General features: G+C 43.6%; 1 protein-coding gene across 5 annotated transcripts in view; it reads left to right on the plus strand.

Moving 5' to 3' along the window:
• fgd4a (FYVE, RhoGEF and PH domain containing 4a) overlaps window positions 1–20,101 on the plus strand; it is a 40,571-nt gene extending 20,470 nt beyond the window's left edge. For 3 of the 5 annotated variants that reach the window (XM_053885030.1, XM_053885031.1, XM_053885032.1), the window contains exons 2-18: window positions 3,186–3,269; window positions 9,467–9,619; window positions 9,955–10,165; window positions 13,469–13,838; window positions 15,968–16,057; window positions 16,144–16,289; window positions 16,401–16,557; window positions 16,635–16,773; window positions 16,841–16,899; window positions 16,955–17,101; window positions 17,294–17,466; window positions 18,199–18,229; window positions 18,297–18,377; window positions 18,440–18,565; window positions 18,628–18,765; window positions 18,833–18,973; window positions 19,052–20,101. In XM_053885030.1, coding sequence (XP_053741005.1) covers window positions 3,186–3,269; window positions 9,467–9,619; window positions 9,955–10,165; window positions 13,469–13,838; window positions 15,968–16,057; window positions 16,144–16,289; window positions 16,401–16,557; window positions 16,635–16,773; window positions 16,841–16,899; window positions 16,955–17,101; window positions 17,294–17,466; window positions 18,199–18,229; window positions 18,297–18,377; window positions 18,440–18,565; window positions 18,628–18,765; window positions 18,833–18,973; window positions 19,052–19,309 — 2,504 coding nt within the window. In that variant the 3' untranslated portion in view covers window positions 19,310–20,101. Of the gene's footprint in view, window positions 1–3,065; window positions 3,106–3,185; window positions 3,270–9,466; window positions 9,620–9,954; window positions 10,166–11,542; window positions 11,818–13,468; window positions 13,839–15,967; window positions 16,058–16,143; window positions 16,290–16,400; window positions 16,558–16,634; window positions 16,774–16,840; window positions 16,900–16,954; window positions 17,102–17,293; window positions 17,467–18,198; window positions 18,230–18,296; window positions 18,378–18,439; window positions 18,566–18,627; window positions 18,766–18,832; window positions 18,974–19,051 lie in introns of those variants that run through there. The other 2 variants (XM_053885033.1, XM_053885034.1) reach the window with 2 other exon arrangements.
• The last annotated feature ends 218 nt before the right edge of the window (window positions 20,102–20,319 follow it).

The following is a 20,319-nucleotide window of genomic DNA, read 5'->3' on the forward strand; positions in this document are numbered from 1 at the left end:
AAAAGGGCTATTTAATATCACTCATTTTGTATCTGTTCTGAATATAACTTAAAGGAAGATTTCATCAACACAATAGTGGCCCTTAATTCTTACAATGTTGTGCTTTTACCATGTTTTCGAGCCTCCTTAGTGCCTCTGAGGTTAAAATAAAGAATGTTCTTGACATTGTTATGTTGACATTGTTCTTGTTACGTTGGGTTGTTGTAGTAACTTACATTTACAGATACAAAACGTGTGATTAATTCGTCATTAATGGCGAGTTAGCTTAAGTGTGATTCATTGAGATTAAAATTTTAGTCTATTGACAGCCCTTTAATTCTGCCTGGACCGATGAAAATGAAGATACATGTCTTTTCATACAGGTTCTTTTTCATCTCAACTTTTTTTAATTGCGCTCACACTCACCAACGTCACATCCCTGCTGTGGTCACTTTAACTGCATAAAACAGGAAGTATAAAAAGATGAAGGGCAGATTCCGTGCTTGCTTCACAACACCATTCTCTGTTTTGAGGGGGTTTCTGTTTTGTTCTCTCACTACTGACTTAATGACACTTGAGCCCAAACAATAGATGTGTGGCGGTCTGAGGGCTGCTGCCTGTGCCGTGGTCCGGTTGTCTCAGGCCCGTAATGATTTTGATAAGAAGCTTACATGTGATCTATTGTGAAGGAGCAAGTTGTAAAGCAGATATGAATTGTGAAGTGTGTGTAGTTGTGTGTGTGCGTGTGTGGCTGTGTGAGCAGCAGGAGGCCCTTCATGAGGAGTCCAGATGGTGGGAGGAGAAAGCCCCGCGTTAATCCCTGAGCCGGGATATTATACCTCCTTTACACACACATTTGTTGGAGCTCCTATCTGTTTGTTCAGCCCCACGCTGAGTTTGTCCACTTTTCTTGTCCATTATGTTCGTCTGAGTTGTGTCAAAAAGTCCTCCACTGTTTATAAATTAATGATCCATCTATTATTTAAAAAAGTGTCTCAGCAGAGATTATGTCTGCGACTTAAATGAATATCAACAAAGACACTGGTTAATTACAGGATGGTAATTAGAAGCAGACGTTATGAATTCTGGGGAAGGTTTTTGACCTTATTATGGGAATATTTGCATTGCAGCTGCTTGATTATTCAGTTATATTTAAAGTCCCGTGATGATTAAAGGTGATCAGCAATTCAAAACTTGAAATTGAATATTAAAAATGGTTGCACTTTAGATTAAGGAAGATATATCACCGTAAATAAACCACTTATTCATGTGTGTATAATCGGCATACTAGCACGTAATTCATCGGTATAAAGTACTGATAAGCATTTTGAAAAAAAAATTGACCTTGGAATTATCACTGAAAGTTCATTGTAAACTACAACGTAATTACTGGTTATGACTGGTTATTACTGGTTACAGGATCCCTAATCTAAATATTATGTTTTATTTTTATGTTTGTTTTTTCTGTAATCTGAAAATGATCGATACTGTCACAATGTATCACAATCCACTGCCTGTTCCTTGGTTGACAGACTCGAATCACTGAATGCTTTGAATCCTGATCTCTCATAAGATGTATAACTAACCCTGGTTGGGTTTCTATTTAGGAGTGATGGTACCAGGTGCACATGGGAACCAGAGCAGACAAGAGTTCTGCAGCAGGTTTGTTCCCATCAAGGATAAAATAGAAGCACTATTTGGCATTTGCTCCAACTTTATTTAGCTGATCCAGCCACAGGATGACCTTTGGTTGATAAGTAGGAAATGTCACCGGGACCTTAAGGACTTGTATTTTTAGAATTCTGGTGCAACATCTCGAACATTTTTCTCAGGCAGTACTGCAGTTTTCTGCTGGTGTTGACACAGGTGGGTTTAGTCAGACATAAAAAACAGCAGCTTCACAATTCTTGCTGGACTTGTATTGTATTATCCGGGGGCACCTTAAAAGCATTGCTTTTGTCGAAACTTTTAGCACTTGTGCGTGACTGTAGTTTTTATTTCCTTTATTGAACGGTCTAAAGGTTATCCCTGACATCTGTTGCTGACTGTTCAATCATTACATAGAATGGTTTTCACCTCACGTCACTTGTAATGTAACATCATGAAAAAAACGAAAAGTGTTGTCATCGATGTCTGCGTCTGGCTTTAATCCTATTATAACCTGTGTGGCTTGGTGAATAACATTGGTGAGCCCAATATTGTTTTACTGCTGTTGCTCTTTAATCTTTTATGTGCATATTAAACGGCCATGTTGAAAGAGTGTTGGCTCTTCCCTGTAGACGGAGCCCACATATCAGACGCACTAATTAGGGTTCTAGTCTCTGAGGAATCCTCTGCTTTTAGTCTTAAAAACAAACACACTTTTGATCGGAGCGCAGAGTCCAAACTGTTGAAATATATAACTTCATTATCTGGCAGTGAGCCTTGGTGGGGCGTCTTGTGATGGCGTGGAACTTCTGCGAGAAACATTGATTCTGCTGTTATAGTCTTTTATCTTTCACTCTTAGTCTGGAGATGCCATCTTTGGAATGTATTCTTGTATTGTCAGCTCTCTTGTTATTTTGACATGCCATTTTAATGCATTTGTCATTGGTATTTATAGTGTTTTCGTGTAACGCAGCGGCATGTGTGTGTAGGAGTGTGCGGTATGTTGAGAGTTAAATCACATGACGATCTTTGATAAAGATATTGCATGAAATACACGACACAGTTCCTGAACATTTTCTTTTGATCAGATGTGTGGTTGTGTAGAGAAATTAAATGTTTTGGGTTTTTTTTTTTTGAGAAAATGTTTGGTGTCTGGTGTTGTGCGTTGCAGAGGTGAGACCTCCAGGTGAAAATGATTTACTAGAAACTACTGACTGAATTCTCTTCTCCAAATGTGGTTGAATGATCAAATCTATTAAAGGAAATCAGTCATGTTCCGCACATGATCATATTGGTGGCATTTTAATAATGGAGTTAAAGTTGTCAGTTTGTTACTGCTGCCTGTATTTCCGTCTCGAAACCTGCTGTCATCTCACTTCGTAGAGTTGAAAGTGACTCATGAGTGAAGTCATGAGTTAGCGGACGCTTTATATTGCACAGACAGTCAGGCAAGGATGGCACCATCGCGGCCAGCCGCTGGTGAGATGGCAATGAAGCGTCGCTAAACTGGAAGTCCGGGAAATTCAATTTTAACCGAGCATTGAACTTTGTTGTTACAGACAAGAAAGAAAAAGGCGACTATTTCCAGACAAAGACCGTTGAGGAGGATGCTTGTGTGGCAGTGAAGATCGAGAACTCCCAAGGTAAGAACGCTACCTGTTAAAAGTCTCTTTACACCTTGAAAATATATTTCAATCAGAAATAAAGAAAGAATGCACAAATACATAAGCTATGTATCGACACCAATGATGCTGTTTCATATCTATCATGTCATTTTTTCAAAATTTGCTTGCAATATCCTATATATTTCCTCCATTTGCCTTTGTTTGCTAAAGACGCTTTGGAGAATTTCAACAGTACGGTATGCAGAAGGCGATCGTTTGTGTCTATACTCTGCTGGTTTCCTGTCAGTAGACATCCAAAGTGATGACAAGGCGGTGTCATCCGTACACGCTCACCTTGTTACTTGTGGCTTCCTGCCGAAAGCGTTGCTGCAGCCCTCAGCTGCATGTTGACCATGAAGTCTTCTTTTTCAATTACATTTTTAAGGATGGACAGCTTCCTCTCTCGGTCCACAGTGTGTCCAGACTGTATATATGTGAGGGCTGTTCGCGGCATAATGCTGCAAAGACCAGAAGCCACAAAGGATGTGTGAAGCAAGCCGTGAATGTGATAGATGAGTCCGTTCCTCATGCACGGTTTACTGCGCTTGTTTCTCCATTTCCAAATTTCCAAATCCATCCTTGACCTGTGTGTCTATCTGTGGTACATTCATTTCCATGTACTAAATTGAAGTTGCCCCCTCTTCCTCTGAGCTCACGAGCGTGATCTGATATCTTGTAATCTGAAAAGCAGAATGTAGTAAAAATAACAAGGTCAATGATGTCATATAAAGATGTGTTGCGTATCTCTCTTAAGATCTTTCTGAACTTGCAGATTGCATCTTCCTAAAAGACCAAACTTTGGTGACAGATTTTGTGAACATTGTTAGAGTGAATGTAGCAGTCACATTAATATAGTTATTCTTAAATAAATTGATAAAAGAAGTGCAGTCAAGTTCTAATAGTCATCCGAACACATGACCCTGTGGCTTGAGTCTCTGTTTGTCTGATAACATAGAGGTCAGATCTGACTTCTACCTGCCTCCACATCACCCCAGAATTTCACCTCTGTAAACAGCCCCCCTTCTTCAACTACAGTCCAGGATTCTCATCTCAATTTGCCCCTGGATTATAGAATGAGGCACTGAGGGTCAGTCTAAGGAAATGGGTAGATGCACAGAAGCTGCTGATCCTTCATGCTGGGTGGAAATGATTACATGCACAGCTACATGGGCAGAGTGACTGCTATAGTTATATAGCCTTGTTAACTTAACTGTCTGAGTTTATTTCAGATTATCCCTGCCAGAAATGCAGCAGTTGGATTTTAGCATTCAAGCTTAATTTAGCCTTAGCCTCCAGGTTTTTGAGTAGTACCTGAAGAGGGAACCGGCCTCCTTGTAGGTTAGAACCGGCTCCTGTTCTGCAGTTTTCAGACTGGACCACTGGACTGATCAGCAGATGCACACCTCAACAGACTTTTTCATTTGTAAATGTTCATTTGAAGTGAATCTTTACCCAATGGTTAAACAAAATTTACTCAAATCACACTTTAAAACTTGATTTAGATATTGCACAGTTGTCAGGATGAGTCAGTTGTGAGTACATGTAGCCTTGACTATGCACATGTAGCTACCTCATGAGAAACCTTTGAGGACGTTCATCACATTATCACGTTCTTACACCTAACTTCGGTCAATTGGAATGAGTTTTACTGAGAGTGTTTTTGTGCTTTGTTTTTTTAAGTAAAAGGAAATTAGTTCATGGAATTTATTCTGGTCTGACTGCTTTTTGAGAAGTAGAAAGTTCTTCTCCTTCCTCCTCCCTTGGTCCTGCACAGCTGAGAGTTCACATTAGCGACATGTTACATCATTCAGATCAGATTGAGTCAAAGTGCAGTCGTGAGGCCACATCGCAGCTCGTATAATTTTTGTTCCTCACTATGGTACTGTGAAACTTTTAAAATGAAAACCGTCCTCATAAATGTTTGGTTTACATACAGTTTGTTTGGTTCTCAAAAGCATAAATGCATCTTGATCTTTGTCATTCACTTTTATTTATTTTATTTTATTTTATTTTTTTACCCAGGTTATATTTTTGTAGTTTTATTTTATTTTTTTTTTTTTTTATGCCTTTCCCATCATCCTGCTCCCATCTTCTGCCATCTTTCTAAAAGAAGGATATGGACAAAAAACGGACTGATTTGTTTGTAATAAGTGCTCCATTTCCATTGCTTTCGAGTATTTGCTAACAGAACAGGTCTGAGGAGCAAACGTTACTGGTGAGGAAATTTAATATTGAGCTTAAACAGGAGTTAGATAAGAGATAGGACAAGGGCTTTCTCCTCAAGGTGAATTTGCTGTTTGCTGTTCGTTAATCATTTATTTGAGAAAAGAAGTGAAAAACAAGTTTCTGTCTCCGTCTCATAATTTTTTGTTGAGAGTACCTAATTTATTGTTGAGATTACTTCAACTGAGGCCAGGTTTGTTTTCATACAGAATATTCTAATAAGAGTTTATTGTTGTCACTGATCAGCAGCAAATATTTGCTTTGAAATTAATGAAGAATTTAAGTACTTGGAATGGTTTTGTGTATCCATTATTTTACGATTGATATATACTATGCAGCTCTCATGTGACGTCCAAGGCAGCGAAGGCATTGGGATAAACTGTGATCAATTTTCCGAACTGATAGTTGTGAACGTCACAAGAGGAAATGTGAAATTGCAAGACAAAAAAACCTAGAGCCAAATGAGATCATGCACAGTGTCTCTCAAGGAACCTTTAGTGTGTGAGTGAAAATGGGAGGAGTCGTACTCCTCTCTCTTGAGTCCTGTTGAGCTGGGCACTGTCCTGGGAAGGTTGTTCGAGAAGTGAACTACACACGTGCACTGTGGCTTCACTCTGAGGGTGAGTTTATCCACAGATATCATTGTTTTACTGACTGAGGTTTTCCATAGTGCTCCGTTCTTCTGTTTCTTTTTTTAGCAAAGCAGTGTGTTGAGCTGAAGTGCTACACAATGATCCAACATGTGATTTGTTCTGTGTGCTCAAAAAGATTGAATGTGAAACAGATTTACAAGCACATAAGAGACAGACTTTTTAAAATTATTATTTATACAACAGGACTGTTAGCTTATTTAAACATGTTGCTGTAGAGAGAGAGGCACCTAAAGGAACCTGTCGTTTGAGTCCTGAGCTGTGTCAGACACTCCTGCTTTGTCGTTGACTGGGAGGAGAAACATTCGCACTCACAGGTGTGTCAAAGCTTCGTACCTTGAGCGCTCACGAGTATCGACAGAATCTCTGCCGGAGGGGAAGTCTGGGGAGGAGAGACTGAAAACAGCCAGTCAAACAAGCCTGCTGTCAGCTGACGTTGTGATGATGATGCCACTGACTCATGAAAACATTCTGACGTTCACTGAGCACATAGTGAGTTTGTGTGTTTTAAATTTTTAGTTGGCGTGCATTTTTCCATGTACTTTGACTCTCTTTATAAGGCTCTTTACTAGATTTTAAAACAGCAATAGGGAGAGCGTTTGAAAGAAGGAGCTCAGAGTATATGGTATAAAACCTATTATAGGACGGTGTTAACAGGTTTTTCTGGCGTTTATGGTCCCCTGTTCTCTTCACTTTCTGAAGCTCTCTGGACTTTCATTTCCAGGGATTCACTACCTTCCATTCCGTCATGCTGATGAACTCCTGATTTAGGTAATTACAAGTGCTGTGTGTAATGGGATTTGAATGAACTAGCGTGAGTATTTTGGCTCCCTTAATTGATTTAGCGAGTGTGCTGAGCACGTAGTCTCTTGAAAAAGTGTCAGAATCCGGGACTGAAATATTTAATCAGAGCACAAGACATGTGTTGCCGTCCTGGAGCTGAAGTGCCACCGGCTCCCATTACAATAATGGAATATTTACAGAGTGTATCACACAGCCTTCGCCCGCTTTCATGCTTCAGTATTCCTCTGTTGAATGCCTGCGCTCGGATGAAACTGAAAAAGCAAGAACAAGCCTTTAAATGACACATCTCCATATAGCCGTGTTTTTTACATTCTGGTGGGATCCCTTTAGGCACACGCAGAGAGTCAGGCATGTTTCCATGGCAGCCCCTGAGACAGATGGAGGCCAGAGAGGAGAATCAGTTCAGCTTCTCACTCACTTTTCTTATTAGCCGACTCCATAAGGACGTCCTTGCACTGCAGGTCTTATTCCGTCAACCTGTTGACTCTGGACAGGACTCTTCTACTGTCACACAGATGGAGGCGGAGAGTTGCATCTGGTACCAATTTACTGCTCCGACTGTCGCATGTGCCAAACCGGTTTTAATGAGAAGATGCCGGAAAGGTGCTGTTGCTTGGAGATTGAGCCTACTGGAAAGGAAGTGGAGCTGTTTTACTGCAACTGCTTGTAGTTCATTAACAATGCATCAGAGACAGAACCAGTTTCTGTCAAACATAGTCCGTGTTTGAATGAAGCAGACTTTATTCAGAAAAAGTGAAGCGTGCTAAGTAGTACGTGTCAGCATTTTGATCTTTATTTAAGGCAGTGCTGTCCGGCTAAAAAGACTGGGTGGGCCACATTTGGCCCCCAGTCCTTGGGTTTGATATCAAGGGTTTTATGAGTTCTTTTTTGCTCTGTTCTAAATTGTGTGTGGTTTGCATGGAGGGCCAGTCTACACCACAGAGAAGATTTATATGACTGGAGTGGCTAGGAGCAGCATGTTACCAGTCAGACTTCACACCAACAACAGTCTCCATCTATCCTGGGCCTTTTGTGGACCAAGGTTATTCCAGATTATCCAGGAAAATGGTCCATACATCGTCAACATTTCCTTATTACCTCCTCATGTGGCCGCCGGGAGAGACCAAGCACATAATCAAGCGGCATTCCTGAGGGTCGCCTGCAGATTTGATAGGTAATTTTGGGGCCGTGTTTAGCAAGCCGGCTCTCCCCGACACAGCGTGAGACCATTTTTCCTCAGACATTCACTCAAGCTGTTGTCTTTAATTACAACCAGGCAATGGAAATAGAAAATTCAACTTATTGTGGTTTTTTTTCCCAACTTGGTGCTTTTACAGTTGACTGTATAAATACTTTTGGCTCCAAGTGGCATTTCAGTTTCATCACCCAGCATCTGGAAGGAATATGTCGCTCTGGAAATGGCATTTCAGGCCAGAACATTTGACCTGTACTTAACAGGACTGATATTCTGAGCTGTTCCAACAAACAAGCACAACAACTTTCATTTTTTTCTGTCACCTAAGTAACAATATTTGGCACAATGTGGACTGAACCTGCTCCTATCCTCCTTCTGAAAGTGGTGATGACAGTTCAGCCTGGACACTTCACTGCTTCCAGGAATAGAGCTCCACGCCGCAGCTGCATCGATTTCTGTCTCTAACCTATACATCACTGACAGTTGCTAAACCCCACACCCATTAAACAGAAGCCTTAAATGGTCAAAAGTGGACTAATAGCTTGCTAAAATAAGGAGCCTGTGTTCTGGTCCCCGACGGTGCCGTGCTTTATTAGGGCATATGCCTTTTCTGGACGTGGTGTGTGCACGAGGTCACAGAGAGGTACAGTTAGGCTCCTGTAAACACTGCCAGTCTGGAGCGTCGCTCCATTAAATCAGTCTGCTGTATATAAACACTGAAGCAGCGCCATCTGTGACCGGCTGGCCTGTTCAACCTTGGCTGCTGCTCATCCAGCAATGAGTCATTGGCTGTGTGAACTGTGCAACTTTAGTGAGTCATTTTGAGATGAATGAGTTTTGGTTTTTATTTTTATGTGAATTGCACCACTCTTGTGACACAATTGTTATCTATGCTGGAGTGGAGGAGGGACGAGGGGGAATGATGTAAGACTGACACCCCCCTTCCCACACCCTGCTTTGACTAAAAATGATGGAAATATAATGTGGCAGTCTTCACTGGTGGATGTCTCTCATTGTCGTACTCTGTCACTGATCAATCTCTCTCTCAAGCATCTTCTATATCCTTGATGGATCCACAGCCCTCTGTAGGATCTTGTCTTTGTCCGGCTGCAGGTGCCCTCCCTTGGAATTATTCCAAGTTCTACTAATCTTTCATGCACGAGTTACCACCTGTACTTTAGCATTAGTTTGTGAATATGCTCATCTCATTTCAGGTTTTTGCTCAACGTTGCATCGAAATATCGTAGCAACATTACGAAGGCTGCTTTCACTTCCTCTGAACTTAATGTCTGTGTGTTGTGTAGCGCTCGGCCGGAGCCCGTTGTGTAAGCAGAAGAGCTCTCCCAGTGTGCAGGCGTGTCTAAGAAGAGCGTGCGGTGAGACGACAGTCAAGAGCAGCCCACAGGTCAATGGAACACGTCCCGTCAGCCGACCGCGCTTGCCGTCCAAACCTCAAGGTGAGTGCTCAAAGCTTGGCAGGAATCTGCCCCGTCCTTCAACACAACCTGCATGTGACATAAACGCATGATTCCAGGGAGGGCGAGTGGAAGTGTGGAAAACACAGTTCTGTAGAGGAACTGCGACCCTTGAGCCTTGTTCCTGTAAACACTGATAAGACCCAAGACAAAGCTCCATTTATTATCCAGCCATAAATCGAACTCAGGCACAAATTCCAGCGCTCTGAATGTTTTTTTTTACGGCAGCTTTGCTTCCATGGTCAACACTTAAGGTTACAATCGCTGCCTTTTGAAAAAGCATTTCAAAATTGTGTGTTGTCTGTCCCTCTCTGAAGTGCCTCCAAAACCACCTCACCTCCAAAGTCCAGTGACAGAATTTTCGTCACCACTTGGCCACCGCCAGAGACCACCACTTCAGAAGGCCATGGAGGAAGGAAGTGGTGGAGAAAGAGGAGGGACGAAAGGGGCACCAACTCGGGAGAGAACAAGAGAATCCCCCAAACACTCCAAAGTGTCTGACCTGATCAGTCGCTTTGAGGAGAACAGGTACTCACTGTTGATGTGTTGTTGGGAGGCGATAGGTGGCACTGTTGTTGTCAAAATTAGGATATGTCTTTCCAAATCTTTCCAAATTCAATTTCCTCAAGCAGTTAAAGCAAGAGAAATCTACTATATACCTGTTTGTATCAGCTTTTTTTGTGTGTACGTGTGTGTCTAGAGTTCGGGTCCACACATTTCATGCGGCACATTTCCACCTTGGACCTTCTCTGTCCATGGTCCTAACAACGAAAGAGACACAGTGTTCAAGTGATGGAATGAGACATTATGAAGCTATTATTATGACCATAGGCATGATCCTGGCTGTCCACAACACACCACACAATTAGGCAAGACAAAGTTTGCACGCAACATCGGAAGGTGCTGAATTAAGATGCAATTTCCTCGTTTGATGAGTCAGAGTGTGGGTGGACACATTTAATGTCTTCTCTCAGAAAATGCTAATACGTGTAAACATGCCAAATTGCTTCCTCATTGGCTCAAAAGTACTCAAAGGTACTAACTGGGGATGCACAAGTTTGTTTGCCTCTTTCAGAGACTCATAGATTTGAGGCTACGACAGGTCGACTATATTAGTCTATTAGTAGTGACGTCATCGTTCTCTGAGCACAATCCGCAGTAAGAATGTCTGAGTAACCATCACGACCCACAACGTCGAATGTATGGGACCATTTCAGCGAAATAGGACATGTCCAAAACACATACCTTTGAGGAATTAAAATACTGTACAAATGTTAAGTTTGAAAAAGAACTTTATGTACAAAAAAGGTTTTTTTATTTATATTTACCACAATGAGGGATGTTGTTGTATGCTGACTAGTCGGCTAATGGTAAAGGTAGTCAGTGACTCGTCCACCACCAAAGTAATCGGTAGTTGTTCAGTGGTTTTAGTTTAATTCATGCAAACTGCCAGTCAGTAAGTTGACCACACTTGCTTTACCTGCTGCAGTGCATTATGGGACTTGTCTTAGGAGCAGTGGAGGCGCTTTTTTCTGACTGTTAATAAAAGAGTTTGTAAATAGTAAAGTGGGCCATACTTGATTTCTAGTGGTGAGCTGCATCGTTTTTAAACCAAGACCTGAAAAGTAGGACACTGTTTCATGACACGTCATCGGCCCTAGACAGAATAATGGAAACACCTTCAAGCTTTGAGGTGTTTCCATTAGTTTGTCCAACCCCTGTATTTAAAACCAAAAATTGAATATTTTAAACAAAATATTTTAAACTGAAAATGTTAGCCGGAGCCTGTCCTATTGTTCAAGTCCAATTAAACTCCGACAACACCCCTGCGCCATGACATGAGTAGAAATCCTCACCTTGTGTGCAACACAAAAGTGACTCACTAAAGTGGTACAAATCAGTGACGCCTCTAGTTTGGCATGACAGGAAACTTTGTCTTTCTTAATGCTCCGTCTTGTAGACACTTGAAGGAGAAAGCAGAAGTGTCAGACTTAACTCGGCTGTGAGTGAGAGGTTCAGACGCAGGCTACAGACAGCACAGGAGGAGATTAGGCAGCGTTTCAGCGAGCAGGCGCTAGCAAGGGGATGAAAGGAGATTTGTACAGGCCAGGGGAAACACGGCTCCTCATTCAGCTGTGGGAGAAGAGTCCGTGCTGCGAAATGAAACCCAGAGAAATGAGGTAGGAGCTTTGATCAACTGCCTCGATCTTCATTGACTTACAGAGTGGCGGATGTCAGTGAAGACCTTTTCTGTCACGTTGAATTACGGACATCAATCTTGGTGTGGAAGTTTTGATCCTCCCCCAATGGTGGCCTTGTTATGGACGGTTCCGTCTGTCGACGTCAGTCAGTATTCAGCAGAAACCATGGGAAATATGCCGCCTTCTGTTCGTCACTCGCGTGCGACACCATCAGGGGTCAGATCTGCAAAGTGTCCGACATCAGAATTAGCAGCTAATGAACTTAGCTGGCGCCGGGAAGTGGAGCTTGTAGGTTTACGACTCTGGGTACATGAGAGCGCAGAAATCTAGTCGATAAAATTATCATAGTTAGTAAAAAAAAAAATTATTAAAAAAAGACACATTTTAATGTCTGTAACTATTTTTATACTTCTGATCCAAATATTAATTTTGAGTAAGTTAGCACACATTGTGAATGAATGCTCGGCAGACAGTATTTCTGGACATCGATTTAGTTTTCCTTTTTTGCATTTGTGTCTAGTTGTTCTTCTTGCTAAGTACATTTTAATTGGATTCAACTTCATCTTAAAGTTAAATAAATTATACTGTAAATTACAATTTATCAATACCCTGGCACTTGCTTTATATTTATTATTATTATTCGTAGTAGTAGTAGTAGTAGTAGTAGAAGTAGTTGTCACAGTAGTAGTAGTCATGGTATATTTAGATTATTTGGGCTTTTTAGTATTGCTTAATTAATTGTAATCCAATTTAAGTAATACATAAATCAGTTATTTTAAAATGCTTCCAGTGTAAAAAATATAAAATAATTTGTTAGCTACATTTTCTGGGCTCCTGTTCAATTGATCCATTATGTGTGTTTTGTATTATTATGTTGACAGTGACTTCATGCTAATTACTGTTATTGAGGGCTTTTTTTGTTTATGCCCAGCAGCATAAAGCATAAAAGCTGCTCTGGTTCTTATCCTCTTGATCTGTCACACCTTTTTATGTTTCAACACCACAAGCAGACGAGAAGTGTTTCAGCAGCCTTCTTCCTCTATTAATACGCACTTCCTGTTTCTACTGGACAGACATGTTGAAGGCTCGGTGCATCTGCAGAGAGTAGCAGCGTCTTGTGTTTTGCCTCTCTCCATCCCACACAGCCAAGTGTCAGCAGTTTGCATCCCAACTTCACTCCAGCATATTGACGCACAGCAGCTACAGTAGCAGCTGTGGGACTCTCAGGGTCTCACAACAGGAAACAGCTGGTCGGCCTCTCGGTGCAGGATGTAGAGCAGCTGAGATTATAACATTCGTGTGTGTTAATCCGTTATTAATATTGAGTTTTAAACAATTGCTGCCGATTGTTTGCGATAATTGTTGAGGAGCGCTGAATGAGATGTGTGTGGAATTAGGGCAGGGTGTACTAATGCGCACACGCGCGCACAATCTCTCTGCCTCTCGCCACCTTTCAGCAGAAGACAGATGGAAGTTAGTTCATCCCTGTGGTTTTATTTTTAACTCTCACACTCACGTGCCGAAGCGCTCTGCCACATACCTCCCTGATCAACAGTCCGGCACCACCAGCCGTCGTTCCTCTCTTTGTCTTCCCGGCGTGGTGATTCACGGCACTTTGCTTTTTCTGCAGCAACGTGGATAACAAGAGGGACATCTCTCCGCTCAAACACATCAGCAAGTCAGCCAACAGCAGCCCAGCTCACCACAACAACAGCAAGCAGGCCGGCAGGAACCACTCGGTGGCAGAGCTCTGCTCCGCGCCGGCTAAAACCCCGGAGGGACATGAACCTGCCGCCAACGGCGACGTAGCAAAGATGGAGCCGGAGAAAGTTGAGGAATTGGTCGACTCGCCGGTGTTGGTGAATGGAAATATGGTAGACGCCAACACAGACAATGGTGAAGAGCCCTCGCACACTGAGGGGGATGATGCAGAAAACCACAGGGAGGACAAGGACGGTGAGACCCAGCACAAGAGTGATGAAGAGAGCAAGGACCGCAAGGTACGTTCCTGACTCTGTTGAGATCTGCTCCGTACTGCACTGAATACGTTATTTCAAAAATAGGAAAGAATAATTGAGGCCATACAAACCATCAGTGTTTGGTTAGTTGTTCATTGTTAGCTCTGTAGCCTGCACTGAAACTAGCTTCTTCCCATGTTTTAATGCCAGTTCATCACAAAGTGTTTATTGTGGTCTGCTAAAATGTGTTATCATCTACACACTTTCCTCTTTCTGTCCTTTATCTCCATCTAATCTTGTCAGTTATTTAACTAGTAGAGAAAAAAAAAAACTAAATAGCTGACTTCACAGAAACTAGATTGAGTCACTTTGAACTGATTCTGTGGATGGAAACCACATTACCACATTACCCTTTACCTTGATCCAAGTTTCTTAACGTTAAAGCTTTGAAACAAATTGATATACCAAGACACAATATAGTCATGATGAATCATGTTTTTGTGTGTGCAGACACTTTATTCAGTCCATAAAGAATAGGCAACCTTTAGCAAGATTGTACACTCAACTGCAAAATCGCAGTTTACATTCGGAAAAACCCCAACAAGACAGCGACAGTGTGGCAACAGCAGCACAATGAAATGAGTCTTTCAGTGCGCCATGTCATTGACATATTGAACGTGGAAAAAAATGGAATATATATAAGATGTTTGCACTCACCAAGGAGCAGTTGGTGAAATCTAGCACATAGATTGCTGTAATGTCCATAAACCACTGTGATTTCCTTGGTCAGAAGCTTGTTCCGTATAGAGAGGGAGAAACAAGTTGCAGTAGAGTATAGTCAGGAAATTACAGCTGCGACCCTGGTGTGGCACTGCCGGCCCTCACAAGTGAGCATCCTATCACAGGACGGCGTAAAGGTCATGTGCTCTATGAGGCCTCAGATTCCAACTGTGATCTGATAGCGCCAACTCTGAACACAAGCTAGCTGAATCCTGATTGGATAAAGACTTAAAAACAACAGTGGAGAGAGGACGTTGTGAGGTCAGAATCAGAATCAGAAAACTTTATTGCCATGGTCAGTGGGGATCCCACCAACTAGGAAAGTGCTATGAAATAAAGTGCTGTCATGAATAAAATAAAATAAAATGAAAAATTGTTCCTGTGACGGGAGGTTCTGGCCTGGATGGACCGTAGCCTCCTGCCAGAGGGAAGAGGGACAAACAGTCCATGACCAGGATGAGAAGGGTCGGCTCTGATCCGACCTGCACATCTCCGGATCCTGGAGACATACAGGAGAAAAGCTCCTTAAATTCATACCTGAGTGACAGGAAGGGTTCCTTTTGTTTAGATTCCCACCGTAGCTTTGTTGGCATTGTGCTTAAGTAAGAAGTGTTAGTTCTGTTGCTTTGTTTGTACTTACAGCTCGAACTGAGAACACAGTGATTGCAGTACATGGAGAGTTCTTGTCACATGTTGTGCATCCAGAGCCAAATCATGTATTTCAACGCTGATCTTCAGCCTTGGTTTTACTTTAAAGAGTTCAAAGTTTCTCCTCCAGCCGTCACCACGGATGTTGAAGGTAGAAACAGCTGCGTCAGTGTTTCCCGCTCGCCTTCAGATTGTCGATAACCAGACACAAGCATGCACAGGAGTGGCAGAGGTGCCGTCCCCAGCTCTGTGGTTCAACCTTGAGTTGGAGTCTTTTGCTGTGGTGTTAGGACTTAGCTCTTCTCAGAAAACATGGCTGCGCTGTACTTTCACTTCAACACTGATGTGTGAGTTATTTTTAGGATTTCACTGCTTTGATGAGTTTTTGTTCCAATGTGGGCTGTGGAAGATGAACCTGACTGGTGGCCTAAACACATAAACACGAAAATGTCATTTTAACTCATTAATTTATTTGATTTTAAATTAAGAAATCCATTATTACAGTTTTAAAATAAGCAGTTTTAAGAGCTGTTATAGTTAAAGTAATGTTAATACATTTAAACAGTAGTTCAGTATTTGTTCTTCATATGTCTAAAGCAGCTTTTGCTTTATCTCTTTGTGTGGTATTTTTTGTCTTTATTCATCCTTTTTTTCTTTCTTGATGTGGGAATAAAAGACCTACCTCATTCCTCATTTCTTTTTCCTGTTTTCATTTCAACTAAAAAACCGTCCTTTCGCTGCAGGAGACCAACGAAGAGAAGCTGTTTAAGATCGCCAGCGAGCTCTTGCAGACGGAGAAGGCCTACGTCGCTCGGCTGAACCTGTTGGATCAGGTGAGGTCTTTATTTTTTTCACTTTTTTTTGCTCAGTTGTCCATCCATTTCCAGAAGTCATCGGAGTTGTGAACCCTGGGTTGCAGGTTTTCTGCGCCAAGCTGATGGAGGAGGCCAATAAAGGAACATTCCCAGTGGACGTGGTGAAGGGCATCTTCTCCAACATAGCGTCCATCAACACGTTTCACAGTCAGTTCCTGCTGCCGGACTTGGAGAAACGCATGGGCGAGTGGTGAGGATGGTTCCGATCGACTGAAGAACTCCCTATTGAGAGAGATCAAAATGCGGGTCCTTGAGGGAAGTGGAAACCCAGCGTGACCCCGTCTCTGCCTCCTCCCTGCAGGACGTCCACGCCTCGGATCGGGGACATCCTGCAGAAGCTCACACCCTTCCTCAAGATGTACGCCGAGTATGTGAAGAATTTTGACAAGGCCATGGAGCTGCTGAAACAGTGGAGCGACCGCTCACCCCAATTCAAGGCCATCATCCTGGAGGTGCAGGTAAGGAGGGACTCAGTTGAACAGATCCAGGTGGCAGGTTTGAAATGCATTCATTGTGCATTCATGATCTCCATCAGAGTCTGGAGGTGTGTGGGTGTCTGACGCTGCAGCATCACATGTTGGAGCCGGTGCAGAGAGTTCCTCGCTATGAGATGCTGCTGAAAGATTATCTGAAGAAGCTGCCCGAGGACGACCCCGACCGACGGGACGCCGAGAGTAAGCACCTCCACCTCCACCTCCGTCCTCGGCCTTCAGGAGTTCTGATGTCGCCCGTCTCTTCCAGAGTCTTTAGAAATCATCGCCACGGCAGCCACTCACTCCAACAGTGCCATCCGAAAATCCGTAAGTGGATCCGGCGTGGGACTTCTGATCCCAAAGTAAATCCGTTCTTGCTCAGGAGAACCTGAAGAAGCTGATGGAGATCTACGAGATGCTTGGCGAGGAGGAGGACATCGTTAACCCGTCCAACGAGTTCATCAAAGAAGGCCACATCCTGAAGCTGGCGGCCCGAAACACCTCAGCCATGGACCGCTACCTCTTCCTGGTCAGTCTGGCTGCTCTTCTCAAGTCTGTTGACTCTAGTGAGTCCGGGTGGCTGCGTGAGTGGAGCGGCGGGCCACATGCACAGGCCTGCTGATGGCTCCTGTCATCTGATGATGGCATGATAGTTCTCTTCAGCTTGGAGCCGAGCCTCTCTCTGGCCCACTTCAGCTGAGTGGCCTCTCTCCTCTTCCAGTTCAACAACATGCTGCTGTACTGCGTTCCCAAGTTCAGTCTGGGAGGACCTAAGTACACGTTGAGGACCAAGATTGGCATCGACGGCATGAAGGTCCTGGAGACCACCAACGAGGACTACCCGCACACTTTCCAGGTGTCGGGGAAGGAGCGCATGCTGGAGCTCCAGGCCAGGTAGGAGGCGGAGCTCTCTCTATGTTTATTTCCCATCATGCAACTCGGTTCAGCCCTGCTCTGGGTCTGTTTAAACCTGTGGCCTCAAACATGTGCACCGTTGTTTTAACTTAAACCTCAACAAGTGACACAACGCTTGAGCTATATTAAGCACTGGAGTGGAAAATATCGAGTTGTCTAGTCATTTACAGTTGTGGTGGGAGTTGATCGACACGACGAGGCGTTTTCCTCATTCAGGTTCTGAAGTTCCTCTTTGACACAGAGACGTGTGTCGCTCACGAAAGAGCAGGTGCCGCCTCCTGGTGGCCAACATCAGTCATTACATACCCTGAAAAACGTCAGGGTTGTTTGTGACGTGTAACTCATGTCTGTTACGATAGTCGCTATTGAAAAAGGCTTTCCCTCGATTTTTATGGTAATTGTTCTATATAACTATGATATTTTGAAAATGACGCTTCTTATTTGGTGTTTTATTTGTAATGGATATTTTTATTGTATATATATATATATATATATATATATATATATATATATATATATATATATATATATATATATATATATTCCTGTTAAATTTAACAGAAAATTGAATATACTTTTTCTTCATTGACTTAGCTTAGTAAATGTAATGGATATTTTCTGAAGTATTTTTGTTTCTTGCTTTATTTCCTGTCAATGTTGTCCCTACATGTCTCCCTGTGTTTGAGAACGTTCTTTGTTTGTCCTCTTCAGCTCGGAGCAAGACAAAGCTGCCTGGATAAAGGTACGATCCCAACATCCCAGCGCTTCTTCATCATGGTTCCTCTGACGTTCTCCTTCTTCTTCTCCAGGCCTTTCAGAAAACCATCGACATATTCCAGCAGAAGAACGAGTCCTTCAAGAACGCGTCGAAGGAGGTGGAGGAAGTGTCGGTGAGTTTGTTCTCCGAGGGTTGAATCTCTTTCGGAGCAACTTATTTGCTCTCCTGCAACAGAACGCAGAATTGGGGAAGCGCGCCCCCTGCTGGATCCGCGACAATCTGGTCACAATGTGCATGAAGTGTAAGGAGCCGTTCAACGCTCTGACGCGGCGGCGACATCACTGCAGAGCCTGCGGATACGTGAGTCCCCTGAGTGGCGAGGTGCGTGTCGCACGATGATTTTACAGCGTTGTGTCGCGCAGGTGGTCTGCTGGAAGTGCTCCGACAACAAGGTGGCGCTGGAGTATGACAACAACAAGATGAACAAGGTTTGCAGAGACTGCTACTCCATCCTCACCGGGGAGACCATAGCGGAGGGGAAGAAGAAGGGCATTCTGGAGGTGAGGTGCCGCCAGGTGAGCGCCGGTGGAGATGTGTCCAACAATTCACCCCAGCGCTTCTGCTCAGATCGAGGCAGCGCAGTTCTCCGGCCGCAGCATCGTGTGCGGCTTCCTCCAGTACTGCGAGAGGAACAAGCCCTGGCAGAAGGTCTGGTGCGTGATTCCTGAGAAGGAGTGCTGGGTCCTGTACCTCTACGGCGCGCCGCAGGTGAAGGGGGCGGAGCTATTGCTTTGAGAAAAGGAGTGGCACAAACATGTGTCTGTAATGATCCGTTCTTCCCGGTAGGACGTGAAGGCCCAGAGCACCATCCCTCTGGTGGGCTACTCGGTGGACGAGAGCGTCCGCTCCACCGACCCTCCGGCCAGTTTCCGACTGTCCCAGTCCAAGTCGGTGCACAACTTCGCCGCCGACTCGGAGGATATGAAACAGCGCTGGCTGAAAGTCATTCGAGTGGCAGTGACCGGAGAGGTGCCCGAGTCCCCGCACACCAACGGCAGCGTGGCGGAGAACAACCCACAGGAGGCGCCATCCGACGCCACATAAGGGAACCACTCTGCCAATGGACTCGTGGACTTGAAGAGTCTGTGCTGGATGTGCTGCCTTTCCGTCTCGGATTACAAACTGTGCTGGATTACCGGACTAGTCTGGTGCGATCAACCCTAGAGGAGGACTCTGTCGTCGGACAGACCCGCTGGACCTCCTGGTGTCTGGACCAGCGTGCCGACAAGCACAAGTCTGACTCCCAACAGCTGAAAACACAAAGTCATCTCAGCGAAAACCAAACTGTGAATTCATGTTCCAAACGTCCCAAGCTATTCATTTATGAATCATTCATTCCCATCACGCTTTCAAAACAATTGGTCGACTGATAAGTACCAGCGACTCACCTGGAGGTGTCAGTATGGAGTAACAGGAAGGAGAAGTCTGCAATATTACCTTCTTCCTTTGTTCACCTTCCAATGCTGACGTGAGAAAACTGGAGCCTTACTAAGGGGAGACTGAACGTGAGACTCGGCGGCACAGCTAGTGTGAGTGAGGAGGGAAGATGTCAGGGTCAGTGCGTGTGGTTTTGTACTCGGATGTGAGCACAGGTCCAGCTATAGAGACAAACTGTAAATGTTTTTTAAATGCTGTAATTAATTTGTATTATTTAAAGTAATTTATAGACAATGTACAGGCATGAGGATCTGAAGCGCCACGGCGGCGGCGGACGGGTCACACTGGACCCACTCGTGCGAGGAGCCCAGTGTTGGAACGAGAGCACAACAATCTGAATGTACACAAACATTTTGAATCAAGTCAAAGTGCGAAAGAAAGATTAAATATTTGTCTCGACTCAGTTTGTGTATTTGACGACCCCCGAAAAATGAAGTGAAGATTGTTAAAAATTCTGGGACACTGATCCAGTGTTCGTCATGGACATGGAACATTCCAGGAGGGCGACCATGAACAGCAAAAGTCTAAAGTGAATGAATAAAGGTACAAAGATGTCAGAACATTTAAATTGGTTGTTGGTTTAAAAGTAGCTTTACCAAGAAAAGGTTATATTTCTA

This window comes from Synchiropus splendidus, chromosome 14 (assembly GCF_027744825.2).
Source record: "Synchiropus splendidus isolate RoL2022-P1 chromosome 14, RoL_Sspl_1.0, whole genome shotgun sequence".
In the NCBI taxonomy this organism is placed as follows: Eukaryota; Metazoa; Chordata; class Actinopteri; order Syngnathiformes; family Callionymidae; genus Synchiropus; species Synchiropus splendidus.